Source organism: Rissa tridactyla, chromosome 12 (assembly GCF_028500815.1).
Source record: "Rissa tridactyla isolate bRisTri1 chromosome 12, bRisTri1.patW.cur.20221130, whole genome shotgun sequence".
Classification (NCBI taxonomy): domain Eukaryota; kingdom Metazoa; phylum Chordata; class Aves; order Charadriiformes; family Laridae; genus Rissa; species Rissa tridactyla.
The window spans coordinates 2,158,917-2,185,498 of record NC_071477.1 but is presented as its reverse complement, the minus strand read 5'-3'; the positions used below and the strand labels follow the sequence as shown (position 1 = coordinate 2,185,498).

General features: G+C 49.4%; 1 protein-coding gene across 1 annotated transcript in view; it reads right to left on the bottom strand.

The window, feature by feature from the left end:
• Positions 1–6,743: 6,743 nt before the first annotated feature.
• Positions 6,744–26,582, bottom strand: part of CDH4 (cadherin 4) — a 448,373-nt gene continuing 428,534 nt past the window's right edge. Inside the window, exons 10-16 of the mRNA XM_054218866.1 lie at positions 24,549–24,802; positions 20,971–21,113; positions 16,650–16,883; positions 15,343–15,576; positions 11,164–11,303; positions 9,136–9,300; positions 6,744–7,580 (exon numbers count right to left, since the gene is read on the bottom strand). Coding sequence (XP_054074841.1) covers positions 7,374–7,580; positions 9,136–9,300; positions 11,164–11,303; positions 15,343–15,576; positions 16,650–16,883; positions 20,971–21,113; positions 24,549–24,802 — 1,377 coding nt within the window. The 3' untranslated portion in view covers positions 6,744–7,373. The remainder of the gene's footprint in view (positions 7,581–9,135; positions 9,301–11,163; positions 11,304–15,342; positions 15,577–16,649; positions 16,884–20,970; positions 21,114–24,548; positions 24,803–26,582) is intronic.

The window sequence follows — 26,582 nt, the reverse complement described above, 5'->3', positions numbered from 1 at the left end:
TCCCCCCCCCAGAGACAGCTTGGCCAGCAGTTAATAAAAGCATTTAATCCTCCCGCTGCTTCCTGCACCCCCACCTGGGGGCTGTTTTAACAGTAGTGTAATATTGCTTATAGAGTTATGGGGTTTTTTTTTTGGGGGGGGTCACCTAAAACTGCCTAATGTGTCTGTTTACTCAGGTTTGGGTTAAAAGACTGGTCTCTATTTAGAAAGACTTTTTTTGAGGAAAAAAAAAAAGTCTTGGTAACACAAAGGTTACAGTCTGGGAAACAAAAAGAAAATGGCAGTTATTTCATTTATTTAAAAAAAAAAACAACAAAAACACCCCACCCTAATCCTTGTGTGTTTCAGTTTGATCTGAACCAAATTCTACCGCAAATTCTGGCATCTGCCTTTGACTTGGGAGAAAACCAAACCACCCAACCCAAGAACCTATCATAACTGTAATAATGTTATTGTTTTTAGCTTTGGTACAAAAGTCCATGGGTTTAGGGGAGGATGGCTGTTTCCATCAGCTCAGTGAAACTATTCACACGGTCAAAGTTCAGCACGCAGCTAAAGCACTGAACAAGACTTTCTGCAGGCAGGTAAAAGGCTAATAACGCGATGATGAGAGCCCAGACTTCCACAGATAGCAGAAACTAATATTTGTGATGCAACAGTCTTGCATTATTCAGTAGTTAAAGATAATTCCAAGAAACAGAACAGCTTGAGAATTAGCAAAACTAGCAATAAAATATTCTTAGTTGACTCCGGGGGGAAGTAAATTGCCATGTACGGGATTTGCATTCATCTTAATGTTTATTAAAAATGAGAGAGCGCTGCTTTCCGCTCCTCGCCCGGCTGGAGCCCCGCGTCCTCCCGGCCCTCGCTCAGCCCCGGCTGCGGGTGGGACGCGCTGAGGCCTCTCGGCACCTCATGGCATGGGTGGGCTGATGTTGGGATGAGGGTGATGGAAACCCAACCAGCCGCCCAGGCCCTGCCCAAGTGCCTGGGAGGCTGCGAGTGGTCGCTGCCAGCGTTAATTGCTAATTGGGTGCCAGGCTGCGGCCACACAGCCTCGCCGCAGGGGGGGTCCTGTCCCCTCCCAGGGCACTCGGTGCGACGCCGAGGGAAGAGCAGCTTTAGAAGAGCAAGAAGCTGCCGGCCCTCAGGGAGGTGTACACAGAGAAGTGCTGCCATGCTCGGCAATGCCAGCGGGGACGAGGTCCCACGCTCTCTTTGCCACTTGCACAGTATTTTTTTTTCTAGCGGTTGCTGTGTATTTGGTATGAGAGGAACGCCAGGAATGCATATTGGTTTAGTTGTTGCCAGGTGATGTTTATATTTTCAAGGACTTTTTCCAGCTTCCCATAGAAGCTGATAAGGAGCGTAGACAGACTGCTGGCATGGCCCATGGGATGTTGTGTGTCACAGACATCACCGTTGGCGTATAGTAAATGGGGTTAGGTGGGGGGGGAAAGGGGGGGTACTCATGATCACTGCTGGGGATGGTGCCAATTCCCCAATTTACTGGGTGGTGAGAGCGACTTGTGTCTTGTATAATATTCTTTTACCATTATTGTTATTATTTTCCTTTTCTGTTATTGTTCTATTAAACTGTCTTTCTCCCAACCCACGAGTTTTTCCTTTCCGTTCCCACCCCCTCATCTCCCTGCCCCTCTGGGGGACGGGGGAGAACGGCGCGTGGTCCCAGCTGCTGGCTGGGCTTAAACCACGACACAAAGACCCCTGAATATGGCTGAATTGGGCTAAAGCACAAAGATTTGGTATCACAGGAACGAAGTCACCACCCGACTGATGTGCACCAACAGTTCCCGGGGCTGCAGGAGGAACCAGCACCACCATCGCCGCCACCTCGCTGCCCAAAACCACGGCTGGGCTGGGGCCGAGCCGCACTTCCCGCTGTAAGGAATGTGATTTCCCACCCGTGGCCAAGCGCAGAAACACCCGGCATCTCCCAAAACCCCACCGACGCCTCGTAGGTGGAGCCACCCCCGCACCAGGGCCACGGGTCACCCCCTCGCTGCAGGGGTAAATCTGCCGTTGGCAGCGAATGAGCAGGGGTGTGCACGGGGGGAAGGAAAATGAACCAAAAAAATAAAAAAATTAAAAAAAAAAAAAAAGGCAAGTGAGACTATTCAAAAGGGGGACTTTATTTTTATTACACTGGAGCCAGGCGTCAGTGCGCCAGTTCAGCTTTGATACACAATAAATCAGCAAAGCTGTTACTCAGTTTGGAACCCAAGATTGCAGTGGCACTAAAAACACATTGAAAACATTTACTTTCTTCCCTTTTTTTTTTTTTCCCTCTTTTGTTTTTGGTACAAAAATGGTACAAACAACAATACAAAATATTTGTGCTGTTGACGGTTACAAAAAAAGGTTTTTGAACTGGGTTAACGGACGCAAACGGCTTTTGCGCTTCAGCGTGAATACAGCAGAACAGCAGAAGTCTTCCTTGAGAACAACCACAGTCATGCGGGCTGCTACACAGCTTCTCCATTGGAAAAGGAAACATGCAAAATCATTATTAAAATTAAAAAAAAAAAAAAAGAAAGAGAAAGTGCTCCAATTATACATCTATATATCATTGTTGTTTTTTCCCCTATTTGATTTGTAGCTTCAAGCACTAACTACATTATGTACACATTGTGTGAGCAATTGTGCATGGGGTTGCTGTGTGCTGCAGAGAACTTTTATTTTCCCCATGAAACTGAGTCAACTTTGCGTGGGAGACACCTACGTTGGCGAGCTGCTGCTTTAAACATACGCATTCATCGCTATACGGCATTCCCCCCCACCCCCAACAGTATTTTTTTTTTTTCACATTTACAATGAAGAGCTCCAAAAGACATCACAAATAAAAGTCCCGTATTTTACCTTTAATTTTTTTTTTTTTTTTTTTTGAGACTAAACAAAGTTGCAATCTTGGCATATTGTGTTGTACAGACCCTGCACTGACCGTCACCGTCCTCCAAAGCCCCAACGCCTCCCCGCTGCCGAGCAGTTGCAGGCCATACGGCCACCTCCCAAGTGCCGCTTACTGCTGCAGGCTGGATTCCGACCCGACTATCCCTCCCTAAACACCCCACCTCCCTAAACTCCCCACGTCGCCTTACGACCACCACCGGCATCGCCTGGTCCAACAAAAATGGAAAAAAAAGAAAATGGAAAAGAAAACGCAGAACCAGAAGCAGAACTATGACTAGCACGTGACCGCTAGGACAGACGTGGCTACTGACTGTCATTAATTACCTGCTGAACCTCCTCGTGTCCTTGCAAAGCATTTCTGTGACCGATGCCTCTCCCTGGCTCAGGCCACACAGGACACGGACCGAGGGGGCCGCAGCCGGGCGGTGGGGCTCTGACGCCGGCGGCCGTGGGGACGGCTGTGCCATCGGACTGCGCGGTCCCTGGCTCGGGGACATGCAATCCTCACGCCCAGGAGGTGGGGAGCCACAGGTGTCTGGCGTGCCCCACACCCTGGGGGCTCAACTGTCCCCATCCCCTAGACAGCGTGGAGAGCTGCGGTGGGGTCCCCTGACAGCGCAACGGGGTGCGGGGCAACGGTGGTGTTTTGGGGACAGGGTTCCCTCCACCTGCCTGAAAGCAGCTCCTGCCCCAAAGTTTGCAAAAAGTGGGGACTTGAATGTGTGGCCACCACTTCTTTAATTAGCACCACTGCTTTAGTTTAGATTAGTCAGAGACCGAGCTTTCTGGTCTCAAGGCATTAACCGCTTCGGTGGCCTGTAAGAAAAACCAGTGACTCTACGTTCAGCCAAAGCCGCCGTTTCCCTGCCCCGGCTCCGTGTCAGCCACTGTCACCTCCAGCTGTGGATGGCAACGCCGCGTCACCTCCGCGACGGTCAGAGCAGGGGACACACCGATGGCTCTTCAACGGTCCCTCTCAGATCAAGCCAAGTTTTCTCAGCCGGGTTACAAACCACAAGGAATATTGACACGCAAAAAGGGTTGCAAAGTGACCTGTTTTCCTTGCTGGATGTGCTCCTCGCTCACCTTCCGTCTGTCCCACCGCGAGGGAAGGGGCCCATTGCTGCTGCTACTGAAAAAGCTGTAAAGCTGGGTGGTGGAGGGTGCAGGGGGAGGAGGAGGAAGAGAAGAGGCAGAGGAGAAGGTCCTGCACAGGGAGACTGAACATAACTAGGTCAAAAGACATTAAAATAGTTGGTTTGATTTACAGGCTTGTGGGGTTGGAATGGCTGGATTGCAAACGCTGCAGAAAAAGTATCCGCCAATTTCGAAAAAGTATCCGTCGATTTCAAAAAAGTCTCCGATGGTAACTGGTTGGTTTACTTTTAATCACTCAAACAGTTTTGTTTGACTTAGGTTGCATAAATGTTCTTAAAAACCTGAAATGTTTGGAGGAGCTGCAGCCTGACAGCCCCTTCACGGCTCCTTTCGCCCGTCCCCGGTGCAGCGGGGCCATGGACGGCAGCCGTCCCCTGACCAGCCATCCCACGCCGCGGCCGTCCCCATTCCCACCTGAAATCCTTCCCCCCGCCAAAGCCGCCGCAGAGACGGAGCGTCTGGAGCCCGGAGGCAGCTCCTGCTCGGGGGAGCGGTGTGGGGTGGCGGCGGGGGCACAGCCGGTGGCGCAGGCTCCGCGCAGGCGCCCCAGGAGCCGAGCGGCGGCGGCGGGGAGCTGGGAGCTGCGGGCATGGCCCCAGGCCTCGAGCCGTGGCCTCCTGCTGGGTCGGTGACGAGGGTACGGTGACGGACACAAACCACTGACGGAGGTCACCAGCGAGACACACTGAGCGCGTTTTTTATTATTCACTACTTGTGCTGTGGCCGGGCAGTGTCTGCGGAGGTGCAAAGCCCAGGTGGTGAAATCCTCCGGCCCGTGGCTTTTCCAAGAGAAAAGGGGGAGAGCGGAGCGTGGCCGCGGGCAGGGAGCCGGGGCTGTGGGCCATGCGGCCAGGGAGGGACGGCCGGGTGGGCCGGAGGCGGCCGGAGGAGGTGGGCAGCGCGTGGCAGATGCAAACTATGACTTCCATAGTGGTGACGGGAACCGACTGAGTTCCCAACTACGGACCAAGGAGCTGGGAAAGGCGTCGGGTGCTGGCAGTTCGCCAGGCACCGCGCTCCTAGCCCGCCCCCGGGGAGCCCCCTCCTCGCCTGGCCGCCGCCGTCCCGCTGCGGGTGTGCGCCATCGCTGCCCGCGCTCCCCGGGGGACCGGGGTGAGCGCCCTCGCTCCCCGAGCCGCGAAAGGACAAACCGACCCGTCCACCGACCGAGCGCGACAAGAAGGAAAGACAAAAAGCATCCTCGGGAGTCAATAACATACCGGTAACGCCGGAGTCCCCTCGGGCAGACTTTTACCACGTTGCACTTCATACAAGACACATTTCAAATGCTCGTTAATTTACAGAAATTGCATTTTATAGAAAATATGATACAATGAAATATAAAATGCACTAGGAGCATTTCAAAAATCTATAGTAGACGATCTTGCAGCCCCTGTACCCTCGGAACCGGCGTCCACTCGTCACCGCAAGCTCTCGTCCTCGCACTCTGCCGCTCTCGCGTGCACGCGCTCGCTCCCCCCGCCCCCCCCCAACTCTTAGCATTCAGCTTGAGAATTAATCGAGATATCAAAAAAAAAGCGAGATTATCCCCTGGATAATCACCTTCCAATACTGTGCACATTCTTGGATTTAAAGGAAAATATATCTAAGCACTTTTACAAGTTTTAGCGAACCCACTGCAAAATCGTCTGCAGAATATAAAACACAGGTAATCCAAGATTTCATAGCACATTAATTAAGTGGCTCATAATCCATTAAATGTGGTTTATATTACACATCCATGCAGTCTAAATCATTTTACAAACATTAGACATAAACCCACTAGTCCAAATCAGTAAAGGAAAAATGTAATAAAAAAAGCTAATAACTATTTGTTATTGGTTAAACTGACCCTACGTATAAACTAGGTAGTATGCTACCATTGATAATACTGATGTTGAATCACGCCTGGATGCTGCAAAACCTCTTGCTTACTTGGCAACGCTTGAGCATATCGACCACAAGATACTTAACAGGCCCTCGTCGCACTCCTCCTCCAAGAAAACCACATTTACTACAGACAGCGGCGCCTACCCATCGAATAGAAAGGACGCACGTTAGCTGAGTTACACGATGGCGCTGAGCTTTGGCTACTAACGCTCCAAGGCATTAATATTGTACTAGACTGACTCCATACTTACGGATGGGAAAAGTGCTGATCAGCTCTCCCTGCCCCCCGCGCCCCCCGGCCCGCGCCGCACAACCCCGCCGGGGGCGAGGAGGAGCCCGTCCCGGGGCCGGGGGACACCGCCACCTACCCCAGCTGGCGTTTCCATCACTCGCCGGGGGCGGGGGAGCCGAAACACGCCGAGAGCATAAAAACAAACAAATGGGCCTTTGGTCATTTCACGATTTACTTTGTAGGGTTTAGGCAAGGGCTGGCGGAGCTTTCTGTGGCAATAACCAAAGGCTTTATCAATGCTATAGTTCTATGCAGCTACATTGAGTGTGACCGGGGGACAGCACAGCCCCCCCCCCACCCCCGGTCCGTATTTTGCATCTGATAACACTGAATTATATACAACATGATGACTAGTTCACCACCTGCTGAGGCTTAAAGATGGCTGTTAAGATTTCCACTCAAAACCCCCCCCCCCCAACTCCTCTTCCACCCCAGAATGAGTCACCCCCTTTAAAAAAAAAAAAAAAAAAAAAAAAAAAGGCAAAAAAGAAACAATCTCCACAGTTCCATTTTGTTAACTCCTTCCCAGCTAGAACTGGCTTAGGGTCACAGGGAGTGCTGCCCAGGATGGTTGTATGTTTGTTTTCATCACTCCTGAGATTGAAGGGAATCTGATACATGCACCAAAAGGCACTTTCAAATATATATATATATATTTTAAAAACAGTGCTTCTGTTCTAAGAAATTCAAGTTAAGACAGAGTGCCTTTCACTCTCTTTAGTCATAAAGCAGATAAACGAGCAATATCCCAGCTGACATTAAAAAAACCAAACAAAACAATAAAAAAAACCCAACCTGCAGCAGAGACAAGTGTTCATGCGAGACAGCTCAATATTCTAAAAAAAAAAAATCAGAAAAGAAAAAAAGGTAAAAGAAAAAGAAACCTTCTATATCACCACTAAAAATAACAATACAGTCAGCAGGGGATATTAATTAAAAAAGCTGCCACATCTGTACAGTTCTTGCTTCTGCATCGGCTCTTTTTGTTAATGTTGTCGTCTGTGGGTTTGTTTATTTTTTTCTAAATTGTTTTTTTTCTTCTTCTTCTTCTTTTTTCTTCTTCTTTTTTTTTTTAAATTTATTTAAATAACGTGAGGTCAGTTTAATCTTCCTCGCCTCCCCCGTACATGTCCGCCAGTTTCTTGAACCTGGGCCCCCAGTCGTTCAGGTAGTCGTAGTCCTGGTCCCCGGAGCTGGAGGAGTTGAGGGAGCTGACGGAGCCGGCGGTGGAGCCGCTGCCCTCGTAGTCGAACACCAGCAGGGAATCGTAGGGGGGGGCCGTGGGGTCGTTGTCCGCCGCACGCAGGCCCTGGGTGGGGGGCAAACACACGGCGTTAATGCCACCCGTGGGGTTTGTGGTGGTGCTGGGGAAGGGCGCTGGGTACGGGTCCCCCCTCCGCTGGGGATCCCTGCAGCGGAGCGAAGAAGGGATGGGGACAAAATGAGGGTCCCGGCGCCCCTCCCGGCTGCCCCCAGCAGAAAATCCACCAACTGCCAGCACCTCCGAAACAGCCGGATGGAGCGGGAAGGGAGCTGCTTCCAAGGATCCAGCGCTGGATCTGGAAAGCTTCCAGTTCCGGACAGCCTCTCCTTTCTGGGGTTGCCTCTTAAGATTTCCAGCTTGGCCAATTAAAGAACAAACAGCACCCTTCCTCTCCTACAAATAATTTTAATTTTGATGATTTTGTTTCCTTTAGGGGGGAAAAAAAAAATCACTCCCGGCCAAATTCTGCAAATAGGAGAGACTCGGGGTGTGAAAGCCCGGCAGAGGGCTGGGAATCTCTGCCCTCCCGCCTTGTGGGCAGCAGGGCAGGCAGCCACGGAAACGGCCTCGGGATACGGAGAAAAAGAATTGCTTTGCTGCAGCCCGGTGTCAGGAAAAGCCTCGTGGAACGGACCTGCAATAAAACAAAACGTTCCGCATTCGCACCTTCAGAAAGCCCAGTCCCGGGGTGGGGAGATGGGGCGGGTTTTACCGCAGCGAACGGCAGCCGGAGCAGGGTGAGAGCGGGGCTTCGTGCGCGGGGGTGTGTGTAACGGTGTGCGGGAAGGATGGGCAGGAACAAAGGAGGAAGGAATTTTAGTGGTGAAAATGAGAAAAAAGCACAGCAGGAAATGGATGTAATAACAGAATTAAATCGCTACAACATTTATTTTTCTGACTTAGGAAACGGATGGCGTGTTTTGTCTTGGAGGAAATAACGCATTGATTGGTTTGTAACCACTCGCTCACTCAAAACCAAAAATGAGGTAAGAAATACTAAATGGGGAGATATTTGTACAAGCAGATAAAGGAGCGGTAGTCTAACATAAAATAAAGAGAGCCTCTCTGATCCGAGATGAATCTCTCTGTTCTGCAAACTCTTTTGAGGTTTTAGACCAAAAGGAGCTTGCGAGGGGCAGACAGAGATTGGTGAAATAATTCCAAGTCCAGGAGCCACAAATGGCTCCTTCGGCTTTAGGCGACCCAGGCAGGTGCCTGGCCACCTCCTGGCCACCAGGACGACACGCCTTTGCCCACGTCCAGCCAACGATTTTACTGACAGCAACTGCAATATTCATAGTAATCCAAGGAAAAGTGGGATCAGGTTATAGTGCCTGAATACCGAACAGCACAGTGTTTGTGATACCCACAGAGATCTTGTGCTTTTTGTTTGCACCTTGGCTTTTTACAGGCTCGGTGCCTTTATGAGGCCAAGTCCGGCGTCCTTTGCTCCTGCCCATCGTTCCCCTGGCGCCCATCAGACTCCTCGGGTGAGTAACAGCATCGCTTGGTCCACGCAGCCAGCGCAACGCCGCACAGCCGATGTGAGCTGGCTGCTCAAGCTCTCAAGATGTGACACGGCACACCCTGCAGCACATACCTCATTAATAAAGTCACCAATATCCCCTGGATGTGGGATTACTGGTCTTATAGGATACTGCGGTTCAGCACCAATAGGTCTCTCATCCACCCGTCGGACTCCAGGTGTCTTGTTCAGCACGTGCTCCATGGTCTCCGGCTGCTGGAGCTGGCTTAAATCGTAATCCTGTGACAAATGGAAAGGCACAGCGTGAAACCAAGAGCTTTTCCTTCAGATCATCTACTCGCCCAACGTACAAACAAGTCGAAGGGTCTGATCCTATTTCAGCTGAAGTTCGATGGCAAATCTTATCCCTTGCTACGTAGCGCCTCTGACTATCTAAATTACAGAGGAACCCGACCTCTGAATAGCTCGTACAATTGACCTCCTAAGACTGTATCTTAAAACGGAATCAAATCAAATATTTAAATACTCTACGAATATTTTACATGGTGTCTAAATCTTTGGGATAAAACATTGGCTTCGGTTTGCATGTGCATAGATACGTGCATCATTTTTTGATGAAATACATAATATAATGTAAAGACACAGTGTTGGTAGGCATATTATTGCAATTACATTTGTACAGAAGTAAAAACATTAAAATGTGTATTGCATTTATGCATGTAGGCCTTTCAAAGTAATTATGTTCTTTCTGCTTGTGAAAAATCCCAACAGAATAGGTTTCTATCACGGAATGAGAACCAGGTAATATTTCATTAAAAATGTATTCATGTAGGTAATGGTGTTTTGCTCCTCTTCCTTTGCTGTTATTTTTAACGAATCCTTTCTAAAATATTTAAGCCTACAGTGTAGTTGCCTGAAAGCAGATACTTCAGCTACTTTGAATGCTTATAACAGTACTTTGTTCTACCGGTAAAACTATTCTTGTGCTCAGATGGGGACGATTGAATCTCCAGGAGCAATATTTATAAATAACTTGTCAGCGACAAGAAAAAAGAAATGCTAATTGCAAGGATTTTTCCGTTGAATATGAACATCTCAAGTTTTGGGCGAAGTCCCTGCCTGGGCTCCCCACGGCAGGACGTGCAGCGGTGGGGCCGCCTGCTCCCAACCACTGGCCCTGGCACCCCCTGACCCCCCCATGCCCACGGCAGCCCCCGCACAGACCCATCACCCACGCAGCCCATTTAAGCCAGCAAGAATAAAGCCGTTATAACGAAGCAGGGTCACGTAATTTGCATGAACATCATATTTGAGAGTGTCGTGGGCTCTTCACTTGTGTGAGGTGGGAATAAAAAACCAGCGACTTAAACACAAGAGACAAAACTCTGCTATTTTAGCTGAGGAAATACATCCGTAGCAGAAGGATGGCATGTCCCAGGAGTGCAGGCCAGCAAGCTCTCGTGCAGCATCAGCGCCGGTGTCCGTAAGAAGCAGCCAGCGCAGAAAAGCTGACGCGTTCAGGCAGAGCGTGGCTTAGGGCTCTGTCACCACGCAAAGCCTTGCCACCCTGCGCTTCGCGGGGAAAAAGAAAATCCCCAAATCTATTTAGACGTTTCTCACAAACTACGTCCAGAAATTAAAAGAAATTAAAAGGCACATTAGAGAGGATTAAGTAAATCCTGGGAAAGCCCACAGAAGCTCTCGGCTGAAGCAAGCCAGGGCCAGTGCCTGCAGCCACGGCTCTGGGGAGGGCAGTGGCCCCACCTGGGTTTACTAACGTCTCTGATGGGGAATGGGGAAACACACAATTTTAATGGCTGAAATACCAGAAATATTGTTTGAAGAGGAGTGTCGATGGATTGATTTACAGTCTCTCCCCAGGAAGCGGGCCTACAATAGCAAAATCCACGTAGCACCGACCTCCCAGCACAGGAGAGCGTCCCAGTGACAGGCTGGACCTAGGCTGGCTCTCACCGATGGCCACGCCACACCAGGGAAGCCAATAAAGCTGCCTGGGCACAAACAAGGGCAAACACAACCCTTTCTTTGCAAGTACTTTAGTGAAAATAATGTGGTTTCTGCCTTTTTGAGAATATAGATTGCACAGCTGCTCCTCAGCCATGACCTGCAGGCTCTTCTCACCTGGTCTTCCTCTCCGCCTCCCTCTTCGTCGTACTTCAGGATATTGTCCCTGACGTCGTCCTCGGGGTCGATGAGGAGCTGCTTGGTATGGCGCTCCTTCTCCCGGCGTTTCATCCACACCACGAAGAGCAGAACCATGGCTGTAACGGAGAAGCAGCGGGGTCAGCCGGGACCTCGCGTGGCGCGAGGCCAAGCTGCGTGTGTCGAAGCATGGTGGCGTGTCCTACCACTTCACCTGCCCTCTTCTGCTATGGAGAACCTCACTGGCTGCTAGCAAGAGGAATCAAATTTAATCCTATTGCATGTTCTAATTTATAAGGGAGAGATCAGTGAGAGCTGTAAATACTGTGACAGGCCTCCACTACAAACGTTTCTTTAAGATCCATCACAAATGCTGATTGAGCTGATGTTTATCAGAAGCCAAACACACAATCAAAGGAAAAGCAAACAGAAAGTGTGAAAACTGACGCTTTCTGAAAATATTTGATCTAAATCCTGAATTTTCAGGATTTATATTTCCACCTTTATTTTATGCAAGGGCACAAAATAAAGGCGGAGGAAAGAGAGCTGCCGAGGTGCTGAGAAGCAAATTGTGTTCCACCAGCGGGACAGGGCGATGGCGGTTGGGGAGCCCTGGCCATCGCTGTCGCTGTGCTGTCATCTGCACTACGTCTCGCAAGACTGGTTTGGCAGGGTGGGTAATACTGGTTTGTGTAATCCGATTTGGGCTCACTTATACTCTTTTTAGGTGAGTGAGGCAGGCTTTCTGGACTTCCAGGATCGCATTAGCCAGGACATGAGCGTATGCATTTGGCCATGGAATTGCAAAGCAGATCTAAGATCAAGCAAAATCCTTTCAGAGAGCAGGGCTCGCTTTGCAGAACGAGGGAGAGCAAATCCGGCAGCACTCAGCCAGCTCCTCAGGCATCGGCAGCTCCGTGCCAGGCCCTGGCTAATCTCAGTTCGGTAACAGAGAGAGATGAACCGAATCATGAGAATTTTCCCCCACTTAAACAACTTTACCCAACAGGAACGCTGGCTCCCTGCTCCCCAACCTCCTTCTTTACAGGGCCATCCACGTCCCAGAGGCCGTGCTCCCTGTGACTCCCTGCAGGGAAGTCGCTCTGGGAGATTAAGTCTCCACTAACATAAGGCAACCAGATCTTGTCTTCTTCAAGAACCTGTTAATGCGTTAGTTTTCACTCTCATATTCAGTAGCTGCAAATAATGCCATCAAAAATGAAATCAAGCCTGGGCAGCTGATGCAGTCACACCTCCCCGTGTCTCCTCTCCCTCTGTTCCCCACGCGAGCCACGCACACAGCTGTGACGGTGGCAATCTGCAGGAGATGGGAGAGATGGATGGACAGTGGAGGTGGCAACGTGTGGCTCAGGTTCATATCACTCAGGTCAAGCCTTGACCGTGCCAAAACAATGCAGGATGTAGGATCCCAACCTCTCTTTGCGTTTTTAAGCTGCATAAGGAGAACAAGCAACCAGGTTTTCTCTCCCTTCGCAGAGCCGTGGCGTTGCTTCCCCGCGGGCAAGGATGGAGCAGAGATGGGTGCTGGGGACACGGGTGAGCGGCTGGGCTGCAGCCCCACTGCCTGGGGAGGGGGTCTGGAGGATCTGAGTTTTTCCTCCCAGCACCAAAGTGTTTATACCCAACAGGAGTTTGGTGAAGTGAGGCGACGAGGACCGGACAGCTAATTACTGCCATTGTGTGCCAATTGGCTGCCATCCCTGCCTGCCAGCGAACAGAATTGTTTTCAAATAGTTCAGCATTTCTTTAATGCTTATCCTAGATCTATTCAAGAGAGAAAAAAGGAAAGAAAATGTAACTCTTATCTGCAATATAAAACCTCAGCTATTTAGCAGACTATTGAAGTCCTTTTCTCGTCGTTCCTTTTCAAGTCTCTCACAACAAGATACCTGCCTAGTCCACAAAGACAATATTATAATGGTTACCAGGGTTTATCTTTTTCTTTCTTTCCTTTTTTTTTTTTTTTTTTAAATGCTGCTTTTTCATGCACTTGTGGAAAAAACTGTGCCATTAATGCCTTTACAGCTACCTTGGAAAAAAAAAGAGACCTTCAAAGTGTCAATAGCGGATGTAGTGCACTCTCCTTCCTTTTATTCACTCTGCAGAACGGGAAGTGCTATTACTGCTGTTAGACCCATTTTCCCTCTGCATGTAGTTTTCCTTGAAATCTATTGTCTTCACCCTTCACAATTTTTTATTGCACTGCTCTTCTAAATGTGTTATTCGCGCAGCCGATACATCAGGTTTCGGGAAGAAGAAAAAACCTTTGAGTGAAGGTAAAGCCAGAAACTTCCTTCACCTGAGCCACCTCAGATCTGTCCCCTTGCTGCCTCTTCCTTTTCAAGCCATCAAACTTTGACCTGCTGACTTTAAAATGGACAAACAGCACAAAACCCCCTGCATCTGCCTTCTTCTGGGCTATTGTTCAGAGGTCACGATATAAAACAGATAGAAAGGAGGCAAAACACTGGAAGGATGTAACTGGGAAACCGCTCATCGCAAATTACATTTTTCATCACTGCTACAGTGCTTTGCAGCTCTTGAAGATAAAAAAAAAAGTCAATTAGAATTACAATGAATGTAAAAATAAGCTTTTGTAATAAAAACCATAATTTAAAATGGGATAATGTATCTGAAAATGAAAGGAGGAATCTCTTAAATCAAATGTCCTTCAGCTGAAGTTAATTTCAGTCAATAGGATTTTCAACTGTTTAAATCATATTTTAGCACTGGATTTATAGCAGAGCAGCAAAAAGGAGACCCGTGTTTTATCCCCTCTGTGGCTTCTAGTGCCAACTTTTTGCCCGCCGTTGGCCTGCCCGCCCCAGGGCAGCGACCGCGTGGCACTGACGGACACCGCGGCGTCCGCTGGGCGCGCAACTGCGCCGCTTCCCAACCGGTGTCCCAGCCGGGGGGAGCAGCAGAAAGCACCTTGCTACGGGACCCCACAGCCAGCGCAGGGCAGGCACCGGGCAGGGCGGCGGGGATGGGGATGCTCCCGCTGGCTCAGGGGGGCTGGAAGAGGAGCAGGGACTGCGGGGCCACAAACACCCTGGTCTCTTGCTCGCTCCCCAGACTGATCCGGTAAATCAATTATACAACAATATGTTCCCATCGCTGGCCCAGGAGGATGGATGTTTGCCCAGAGATGACCCATTCTCTTAATGTACCATATCGTATCCACATTAGGTGACATTTGTAGCATACGTCGCTCTGTCTGCTCTCTGTTTAAACACATTGGGGGTAAATATTAAATGTGATTTAGCACCATAACTCCCATTAGCTTTAATGGGAGCCCCATGGTTTCATCCTGCGTTTCTTGATGAATATTTACCTCATTGTTCATTTCGGCGCTCATTTTTATCTATTCCTACTGTGCCAACTCCTGCTTGAAGTTATAATGATATCATTTTTATTTTTAAGTGTGTGCACACATGGTTATTGGTAATGCTCATGAAAGCCCAAGACTAACAGCGTCGCTGGGCAAAAGGGATGGCTTTGCTTCGAGCAAAGGGATGGCCAGCCCTTCTCTGTGATGCTCCTCCAGGCCCCCAGCGCTCCTGACAAACTGGGGATCCGTCCTCTTAAAAACACTCTCAGAGGAGACCACAATTCTCCAATCTGTTGTCATTTTACAAGAAACGGGAATAACTACTGTTGTTCTTTTGCTGGGAACAACCAGAAGACTACAGCTACGCACTGGCTCTGCCAGGGACTAGCCAGACTTTTGTAACCAGTGCCTCTGCTACTGGGAACCAGTATATCCACAGCCAGCCAGGGACCTGAGAGCTATGGAGGAGTTTGTCACAGGATTTTGGACAAGTCCTTCAACTTTTTCCTGATAAATGTGGAGAATCGTATCGTGTTCACTACCTACAAGACATTGTCAGGTGTCATTATGTTTGTAAAGCTACTGGAAGCCTTAGAAAGAAAAGTCCGATGCGTGTGGAGCGAGCTCCAGCTCCTTTCAGTGATGGAGGTTCCAATGCAGCTGTGTGAACCACCCCCTGCAGCCCGAAGCTCACGGCTCTGTCCTTTGCGTGGCTCTTGAAAAACACCACATATAGGAACGGGACGACAGGGAACGGGATGGGCAACATGACATCTCCCAGCAGGGTCAGCGCCTGCGGTACTTACTCAGTAAAATGATGATGCAGATCAGGATGGCGATGATGGCGCCCGTGCCCAGCCCCGCGGCAGCCACCGCCCCGATGGTGGTGCAGTCGCCGTTCTCGTCGCACGGGCACACCTTCACTTTGATGACCGATGTGTTGTACAAGGGGGGGTTTCCTGAGTCCGTCACGATGATCGGCACATCATACACACCCGCTTCCAGGTACATGATTCGTAAACTAAGCTGGGCGTAATCGCCTGGGGAGACGGAGACAGACAGATGGGTGACAGACACTGGCAGAACCTTGCAGCCACGCTTGTACAGACGGGGCTCCTCTGCTAGAGCGGTCTCCTGAAGGGGCTACCGACACCACACCTGGGCAGGACAGCTTCACATGTCTGCCCTAACACTTTGGTCAACAATCAGCCTGTTTTTTGCAAAATACCGTGTTTTTTCACTGCTGCACTAACCTACTTTGACACCGTTTGCAAATCCAGTTGCACTCGTTTAAAATGGCACGAAATGCAAATACTGAAGCATGGATGATTCTCCCTGGGTCTGGCTGCCCCTGCCCAGGCTCTCCACTCGCCCACTCTCTCATCCCGGGATTTTTGGGAAGCTCATCGGCCATCGACGACATGCTCAGCCAGGTAATCCTTGTGTTCCCTTCCATTGTGACACAAGAGCTGTGGGAGCGAGCCCTGAGCTGCCAGGGCACAGGCCATGGCCCCTCGCCCGGCACAAGGTGCCTGACCTCAGCAAGAGGGATGAGCTTTGAAGCTCAAAGCAGCCCATGGCTCCATGATATTTTCCATCCTCTGCTGAAGCTACCGATAAGAGGAGCAATTAGGGCCATTTGCGGTTGCATGCTGCAATATAAAAATCTTTCACATACTGGTAATCTTCACACTTACCTAGCCCTCCTGGTTCCATGGTAAATTAAAAGGCTGCCTTTATGCAATTATGGTCAGAGAAATGAACATTGATCCTGATTGTGGCTTATGACAATTACACTGGAACATAAGGAAGACTGATAATAGCTTTTTTCCCCTTGGTCATTATGGATGATTTATACTCTGTTCACTACTGATAACTGTTCATAATTATGAGCTGCACTAAAAAAAGCCAAGTGCCAAGGCTCTTAGAGTTATGCTGCAGGTCTGATACAAATCATTTCTGATTAACTATCTTGTCTATAATGTCGGCCATAATGTGCTTTAAAAAATAAAAATCAGATAAAAAAGTAGGAAAGTTTGGAAGTTTGAAGCCGCACGTGGCCTCATTAGTGAATCAGAGCCCAAATGTGCTCAGGATTGCCTGCCCCATTTACCATTCAGCCGTGTTATGGTCCAGTTCTTCCTCACCGCAGATGGCACACTTGGCAGCTCGAAGACAAAGGGCCCGACATTTGGATCGATGTCAGCATCCGCGGCTGTTATGTTGATGACATTCAGGTTTGGCTTTTCACAGATCTGTGCCTCCTTTGGCAGGAGCTCAGGAGCGTTATCGTTGATGTCGATTAGGTAGATCTGCAGAGTGCCAGTGCCACTCGCGGGGGGTATACCTGCACGGGAGAGGCAGAGCCGAACACGGACCGATGACCATCACTTGAGAAGCAGCGGGAATGACAACACCATGGACCAGCCTCCTCTCTGCCTTCCAATTTTAATAAACCAGGATTTTCACCCTCCCTCCTTGGACCTTATTAGGGACATACCGCACTTCCATGGTCCCTTGCTTTAAGAGGTGTTATTAAAACTTCCCCAAGCCTCCTAATGTTGCTGGCTTTTGCTCCTGCAGAACACGGAGGTTGAATTCTGCAGATTTGTAGCCTACAGCGATGTCCTTAGTCAAACTCTAAAAATACAAGGAGGTGATGCCAAGCTGCTAGTGCAAATTTTGGTAATGGCTGTTTTGAAGAGGAAAACCCATTAGGAAGATAGCTAACGAGGGGAAGAAGAGGGCTTGGAGGGGAAAAATAAGTAAGTAGAGTTATCTGTTGGTCAGCATTTACTGTAGCACTTGCTACAGCTTTTCAATTTGCAGACTATTACACGGCTTCAAAGAAAGCCCAACTCTCCAGTCAGCCCTGCCTGTAGTGGGAAAGGTCCTTGCTCAAAGCCTACGGAATGAGCTACCCAGCACCAAACGCGGTGGGTGATGCTACTAACCCGTGGCCTGCCCACCGTCTCCCTTCTCAGGCAGCGTGACTTCAGCAATACATTATTAAGTTTGTATTTTCGGTCCTGGCTCTTCCTCCCAGTGCTGGATACAAAGCTACACAAACCACTTCCCCACTAGGCTTTCAAACATTGCTGCTGCTTCCACAGACATTCCTTCCTACATTCCTTTCTCATTTCTGCTCCATTTTTCAAGGGAGCCTTGAAAACTCCGAAGGAGCCCTGAAAATCCTTCCTTCGTGGTTCCTAGACAAGCTCGTCAATCATTGATCTCATCCTTTCATCTAGTAAGCATGGGGTAGGTCTCCCTCTAAAACAATGTCTTTGATCAGCCTTGAAAGTCTCTGGAGAGACAGACAGCCCGTCAGGATACTGGGGCTGAACATGAAAACTGACTTTCGGGACCAAGCAAAATGATTTCACCGTATTCACATTACCCAGAATATCTTCTGGGATGAACGTAAGACCCACACTCTAACCTCAAGACAGACTGAACACAAACTAGCAGTCCTGAGAGGCACTAACCGGCATGTGGCTGAAATAACCTGCAATTGCCGTGGGTACAAAGGCAGTTTTGTAGGGCTATCGGGTATTGCTGGGCTCCGGTTCCTGGTTTTTTTGGTTCTTTGTGCTCCTGAGTGCAGTTCTGGGGCAGTCTCAGGAGAGATGAACAGTAAACTATTTTTTAAATGTCTAAGTCCTACAAACCATGGAATATTTCAAATTATTTCAGCTGTCGTATGTGGTGAGACCAAGGATAGAGTAGGAACTGATGTACTACAAAGGATCCTTGGACTTTATGCTCAAGAGACGAGGACGACCGGAGCACCACTGATTCCAGCGGAGAAGTTGCTCCACTGCCTGAAATTACGATTGAAATACTAATGACAGTATTTCAAAAGAAAGAGAAACACACAACCGCTACATCTACATTTAACCGTTGCATTCCCCATCGTTGCCTTTTTCATCGTGCCAGCGTCGGCACTCCTGGAGCAAGGTACAAGCCAACTGGCTTTCATGTTCAGCAGCAGGAGTTCAGCTTTCATGTTCAGCTGCCTGCACGAGTCGCTCCCGGCCTGCTCATGCAAAAATTTCTGAGGAACATGGGCCACTACCCTGACAAATCACGGCAGAAATGAAGTAAACTGTGCCTGTGGCTAACCAGCATCTTCTTGTCACCATGTGCCTGCAGAAGAGCAAGAACTTGCGTGCAGGGTCACTAATGCAGCCTGGTTTCCTACAGGATTGGGCCCCAAAGGTGAGTTCCCATGGGGGACTCCGGTATCTAGGAAGGGGCAGGACCCTGCTGCCTTCAGTGACAGCGTCTCTCGTCCCTACTCAGCTCCCTGTTTTATGAAACCTGTTGGAACATGATATATTTGAGTTCTCAGCTTCCCTGTGAGATTGGTTGAAATTGGCTGAAGGGTTCAAACACCGCCAGGCTCCACACCTGTGTAGACACGGTGTGATCCAAGAGCCTCCCTCTGCTGGAAAACCAGGCAAAAAGTACGCTGTTAATTAGGATTCCCCTTTCTGCCTCCTTACATTGCAGCCAAGACTTTTCTTAAAGCGAGCATCTCTGCCTTAGCGCAGGGAGAGAAAAAGAGCATGTCCAAGGAGCATTTGGCTAAACTTCTTCTTTATCGTATACTGAAAACAGCAAAAAGAACTTCAAGGAAACAAGATGCTGCTGCTTCTTCAAGAAAGAAACAAAAATCCCCACCAAAACGCCTGACCCAAAGCCTTTCTTTGATGAGTACGTGATGCCAGAGAACCTGGAACTTGGGAGAAAAAGTGGAAAGAGTCTATTAGCCTAGATGAAACTTTAGCTGTTATCTTAAGCACTCTAGACAGAATTTTAAATAAGGTGTTGCTTTATGTGCATTTTAATGGCTGCAATATACCAGTGATAGATTAATTTTTCAGAATAAAGAGATTTATCTAGGTCCTCACTTTCTGAGCTGCTGAATGATGGATGTGGAGGCGCCGATGCACTGCAGCATCAGCACCGACGCCAAGGAAAGGGGGTAACTCCGAATCACGTCGCACTAAGTGCCCGGGATTTGCAAGGTCAGATGGTGAGGATTAGTTTGATGGGTTCAAGGCTCTACCACTGCTTTTGTGAATAGCCTCGGCCAACTCATTTGACCTGTTTTGCCCTCCGTCTCTTGCAGATGAATGCTGCTACATCCCCTTGAGACTATTTTGGATTTCACTGCCCTGGCTGTCTTCACAGAGGGGAAGCTTGGGATGGGGCTGCGGGACCACACCAGTCCTACCACTGATGGCAAAAAGAAGGGGCAAAATTTCCTTCTTGGTACTGCTACTCTGCGTTGAAACTCTTCCCTGAGTTTGCCCTGCCCACGGCACCCAGGACGCAATGACTGAAGTGAAGCCTGAAACCCCAGAGGGAGCAAATTTTCATTAGCCCCACAAGCACCACCGCATCTGCTCATAATGGACGTGGCACCCTGCAGCCTGAGGGACACCAAGAGCTAACACAAACGCTGTCCTGAAAGCACCTACAGAGTACGAGCGATATACTCAGGTGCTCGCAGCCAAGACTAGAGTTAACTTTGTTGCTGAAGCATGGCTCTGGCCCGATGTGAGTGCTCAGCACCCTGCATGGGGAGGGTGGGAGAGGGGGAGGAAGGCCCTCTCCTTGCCCAGGGAAGCTACTGAGAAATACCAGCATGGCCGCATTTAGGTATGGTTAGCAAAAAAGTCATCGACAACTCCTAATCAGAATGAGGAAGAGAAATCCAGGGCAGCAGCAATGGACCGCCTGGCCTCGAGTGCGGCCAGTGCTGAGGTTCACGGTACTAATTTGGCCAGAAGCACTGTGTGATCTGTAATGAGTAGAGAAGAGCAAGCCTTAACAGGACCTCTCTGCCAGAAGATCAGTACTGGCCTCAGCGACTCTGATAATAAAGTACACCAGCATCCAGAGGCTCTGATGATGGCTGGGCATTTCAGAAATGGAAGCAGAGAGAGAGAGAGACCAGCTCCGATGACAGACAGGCAGGACACCTCTCATGAAATCCACAGCAGTTCAATGGATTGGCTTATTTTTAATACCCACCTGCCATCCCCTACGATTATTTCTGGTTTCCTGCTGGAAGGCTTCCTGAATGCTCTGATCAGTGCCTTTGGGACGATTACCAGGACCGGTGTGCTCGGCAGCCCTCAGAGAGCACATCCCTTTGGTATTTTTTTAAGTTCAGGCTACACGGCTACACTGAACTCCCCAAATCGATTTTCCATTTGCCCTCCCTTTCCCTTAATAACACTCCCCGTATACTGTGCACATTTAATTTACTCCAGCAATTTCCCGCCCCACTTTCACATTTTTGACCATAAAAACCTGGGAAAAAGATAACTTATACTGACAACTCTGTCAGGGCATCATTTCTCTTAATGCATCACATTAGAGTCTTATTGAAGCATGAACAATGTGAAGCCTGGGCTCACCGTTGTCAGCCGCCAAGAATGTGGCCTCGTAGACATTATTCTTAATGTAGTCTGACTCTCGATCAAGGACAGCAGCAGTAGTGATCTGACCATTTGTGGCATTAATGTTCAGCCAGTTTGCAGGATCTGACAGCTTAGAGTATCTACAGAGAAAGGAAATAAATACATGGCAGTCTTTCCACTGACAAATCCTTAATATTGCTTGAAATAAGTTTTTTCTGGACTCCTGACCCATGATTCAAAGGACCTTTGGATACCTAGTTTTGTTGACAAACAGAACGCTAATTGAGTATCTGGTTTTTGACCTTTACAATTATTCAATTTTTCTATTTCTTTCATTTTAAAGGTTTTTCTTTCCACTAAGTGCCACTTACATACCAGCTCCCTGCTGGTATGGGAGTGGACACAGCCCGAGGGAGTGGACACAGCCCGAGGTCTCTGCAGCGGAGGAGAAGGGGGGTCTGCGATGACCACTGCGCTCGTATGCCCGAATGAGAGGATGGATTCCTGCTCTCTCCTCTGAACATTGCCTTTCCTAAAATAGCTCTTTCTCCAAAGCCACGGATATTCCCATTTTCTGCCCAGTTTGGAAATACCACATTGGAAGAATGGTGGTTTTCGGGCCACTCTTTGGTATCAGAATTGTATCTTCCGCAGCCATTGCCTTGGGGACTCTGTAATGGGAACTCACCGCTGTACTAAGGCGTGGACCCAGGGGTGAAGCACTTTCAGGTCTGCTCTCCTGTAACATTTTTATATGTCCCTGAAAGAGCCGGTGAGATGACGGTACGCATGTGGGACGTTCGGAGAGAGCAGTGACAAGGGGGTCCCCCTGGCAGTCCCCTGCGTGCCCTGGGCCGGGAGGACCCAACGCCAGACCCCCGTCCCAGCTGCTCAGTCAACTCACAGCCCAAGTCTGTTCACGTCCTACGCAGTCAGCTATCAACACGGTTTGTTTTGGGCAAACTTTTTCCGTGTTCTTCAGATTATCATGTTCTGTTGAAAACTTGCTTGCTTTCCTGGTTTTATTTTACTCGTTGCTTTTGATTTCTACCTCTCAGTTCCGTACAGTTTGAGTTCAGATGGACCCTTATTACTTAAACTGGAACTAAAACTAAATGGACAAACTATAAATTCCTGAAATAAGCAAACAAAAGCTGAGCCTATTTCATGGGTAACTCAGACCTGCTGATAGCTTTATATAATTTTTTTGCAGTTAGATACGCAGGCAGGAGAACTTCTGGCTTCTGGTGAATATTCCTTTTCAGAAATGGGCTGTTTGAAGCTGAAACTCAAAGTGAAACTTCAGCTGCGTCAATCCATGTGAGCAGGAAAGCAACACACAGCTGCACAAGCCCTTGCCAAAGGAAAAAATTACATTTCATGGAGCTAGACTCTTTGGGATGTTTTCATTTCTTTTTAATATCACTGCTGTGAGTCTCCTGCCCTTTCTCTGCTAAATGACCAGGGATCCAGTTTCAAAGCTGGCTTTGTGAACGTGTCTGTGGCTAATGAGGATAACTTGAGGTGTGACATTGGCCATGCCAAGCTGTGCCTACTGGAGATGCTCCGGCTTCCTTATCTCCTGTTTGTAAAAACCCTATTTCATCAAAGACTATTTAGAGAGAGTCTGAAAGCTGTAGCAAGGCTCTAGCAGCTGGATCAGCTCCCTGAAGCGCTTATCATGGATCTGTAGGCTTAGCTTTTTGGGTATCTTATTTCCTGACTCACCAATGGCAACTGTGAAGCAAAACCAAAATATCCTTTGCAGGGCTCACAACGGCAGGAGCCCAACAATGCCCCACTGCCTCCTGCAAAGCCTTGGCCTTGGGCTGTCCTGATGGAAACGGGGAAAGGGAGGTTGTACTTGGGTTTGGAAACTAAGTGCTGGTGGATATCCAAAATGTGCATCCTGGAAGCCCTGGGAATAAAACAACTCAAGGAATCGGCTGTTCATATTCACAGAGAGTCTTACAGGACCCTGCATGTGCACAGTGCGATGGCAGGAACGGCTCGGCAGCGCCGGTGCCTCTCCCAGAAATGGCAGATGCGCGTTTGGGTTACAGGTCATCCACCTCCGGCTTCGAGGGAGCATTCCGTCAGAAATGAGCCGTTCTCCCCTCTGAAAACCAGCCTCGGTACAGACGTCAGGGAAATAAAGACCCTTCAAAGGCCAATGTTTCAAAAAGAATAGAAGAAAAAGTGGCTTGTTAGTTAGGATGGTCTCTCTCCTCGAACGTCGCAATACCTGCCTAAAGACAACAAGCTGCGGCAGAGAATAAACTATCATTTTCTAGACCAGACAGCTCTGTGCCAGGTGAAATATTTCAAACTCTTCCTGACACGAAATGTCACAACCGATGCACGTTGAAGTGGCCTCGGCTGTGATCACGTCAGACACTCGGGTTTTGCCAAAAATACCGCGTTCCTTACAGACTGGGAGTAAAAAAGAAACAAACTTCTGTGGTTGTAGAGGTATCCAAGGGCAGGAAACGCATTTCCCGTCTGCACAGACGGAGGCTGAAATACTTGCGAAAGGTGTCACAAGGACTCTCATTTTCACACACACTTCCCTGCCAATGTATTTCCCGGTGGGAAGGCGTGTGAGTCGGGGTCCTGCACCGGGGCTTCTGCCCCCGTCTGCCCAGGTGGCACAAAACACAGCGAGTGACAGGCTCCCGCTCGCAGCATGGACTAAATCCCATCTTAAACTGACTTTCAGAAGGCTAAAATTCTGCCAGCTGAATCCATTTGTAGGGAAAGCAGCTAACGGAGAGGTTGTGTTTGGCAGCTGGTCTGAAGGGAAAGGGAAGGTCGGAACAAACCTCGCTGACTGCAGAGCAGGCCAGGGCTGCTGGGGTGCTTCACACCCACTGGCGTTAGGCAGCTAAGGACCCAGTGCCAACGGCATGGGAGTGGGCGTTTGGCTGCGCGGGCAACATTTAAATGTACCACATCTTAAAGGCCTGTTCAGCAGCTGTTGTGACCAAGCGAGCCTTGCTCTGACCAGGCTGCCAGCTCCTCTCGCGCTCTGCTTTTTAAGCCAGGTTGAACCTAAATCCTCTGGCAACAACACAAGACATGATTAAAAATCCCAGTCATTCCCTTTGGAAATCTAGCCCTTCCTGTGCCTCAGTTTCCCCCCTGCAAAACAGAAATAACAAAGCTGCCTTTTTCTAAACCTCTGTGTTTATAAAGTGCATGAACAACTTAGGTCAAAGCATCCCTGACAAGGCAGAGACAAAGCACTTAGTACCCTGCGCCCTGACCTCTGTCTCTGAACCAACGCGGGGACCCCTCGCTATCGACCGCGTGTGTTTGGAGCTGTGAACTGCCCTTTGCTCTGCCTGTCCCCCCGCGCCCAGCCGTGCAGCGCCTGCCTTACCTGGAGCGGGGAGGATGGCGAGTTCATCACGGGATGCTCTGCAGGCACCCGACTGGGGGTGCCAGTCCCTGCCAAGCGTTTTACTCGCATCGTAACAGTTAGTTTGTGAATTAGCTTTCGGCTGCTTTGCTCCCCACGCTGGAGCCAAAACCCGCGCCCGTACAGGAGCTCACTTGCCTGCCTGGTCTCCCACCTTACTGCCTGCTGCATGAAGCGGTCGGGATCCACCGCGGAGAATGTTGTCAGGACTGTCCCCGTAGGCACCCCTTCCTCCAGCCTGATTAACTTGTGGTTTGTGGGGAAATACGGTGCTTCGTTGACGTCTGTGACCGAAATGGTGACTCCTGCTGTCGACTGGAAGGACATCTGGATGCCGCTGGCCAGGGGAGCTTGGTTTGATACCATCACTGTCAGCATGAAGGCTCTGTTCATCTCGTAATCGACTGCCTAAAACAAACAAACAAGCAAGCGTAGAGCCAAGCAGAGAATAAATTCTACCTTCTGGCCGAAAGCTGCAAGATTGAGAAGGCAGATGATTTCAAAGTCATTGCCTCATCTTGTTTCTTCCTGAGCCCAGTTCTTTTGAAGGTGTAAACCCAGACCAGCTTCAATCCAGTGGAGGATTTGGCCTTCCAGTATTTGGAGGGTCAAATAGTTAAAAAACCCCACAAGGTAAAAATTGTAAACAGCAGGGAGGATTTGTCCTGTGTTTTGTTCCAATGCGAAGTAGTTTCCAAAGAAGAACCTGCCTGTGTTAGCTGAGCACTGGGTGAACCCACCATGGGCTGCTCTAAATGCACCGGGTGGAGCGTGTTCAGGGGCCCTGGACAGGTTCTTCACAGCGCCAACGGCATTTAACGCTGCAGCCTAAGAGCCAGGACAGTCTGTGTGGGCTCATGAGCTTGACGTGCTCTTCCTTTTCCCTCCTAAGTGAGTTTATAAGCAAAGGTGGAGCTGCAAGGACCAACGCCTGGTCCTGCTTCTCAGATGGTGCTTCCAAGGGGACCTCTCCTGCTCTTGCACGATGCCTCAAGATCTCCCGAGGGTGCCCGCACGCTGCCACGGGTGCGTTATGCCGATGGGTGGCCACAGACGTCTCTTCAGCACGTGCAGAGAGTCGGCGTGGCTGAGGAGCCAGGAGAAGTGAAAAGCCTCTGCTGGCACAACTGACTGAGCCGCAGTATAATAATAATTTCTAAGCCATCCCACTAATTATTATGAGGGAAGTCACTAATCATCTGCCAGGGAGGCTTGAGTTATGCAGGATCACACCTCTGCTTGTTAAAAAATGCTTTGCTGTAATTTATGAATTTAGAAGCGTAACCATTCTCCCTAATACCTTCTCCAGCGCTGAGTCTGCAAAGCCTACGCTCCCGGTGTAAACCGCCACCGCTACGCTGGCTTCGGCACAGCCCTACTGATTTACATCAGCAAGATCTGGCTGCCATGCTCTGTTTAAACCGCAGTATTGTCAGGGGAGAAATCAAATCATAGGAGGCTACACGAGAGAAACAAATTTCGGGGGCAAAAGGTAAAACAGTGGAATCTCTATTCGATTGAAGTGCAAATGTTCCTATTGCTAAATGGTTTCCTGACAGGCAGGACCAACATTTAATAAATAAAAGGAAGCATAAAGATTCCCAGTACACCCACCAGCCCTGACTCACGGACTTGTACCGCATTCAGAAAAGACGCGTGGTAAAAGTTCCCATTTAAACGCTATTCAAGGCCTTGAAACAATACGATTAACGCATTTCCCGAATTTCTTTTCACACTCCTCTAATTTACATTCCTCCAGGCTTCACTTTTTTTTTTGGTGCCGGCCTGTTGGCCGACCCTGCCCACAGCCAGTCTGCACCCCCCGGCAGGGGCTCAGACGCAGCCGGGGGGGCTGATCTGAGCAGCCCCAGGGGGACCGATGTGGGGAACCGCCGGGCTCCTGCCCAACGATGCTGAGGACACACTGACCACACAGGTATCTGCGAGGATGTGGCCTGATCCACGGGAGTGGGGGTTTATTCCCCCCCAAAATGTAGAGCTGCTCACTCAGCTTCTTTTCCTCTCTTTCTTCACTTTTCCCCTCTTCTGGGAGCAACAAACCCCGGGCTGCAGAACAGCAGGGGAGGGAGCGGGGCTGGGCTGGGATCGCCCAGTGACGCCCATCCACAGACCGTCCTGGTGGCATCAGTGCCACGTGCTGGCAAACGGTGGCACAGTGACCACCGCG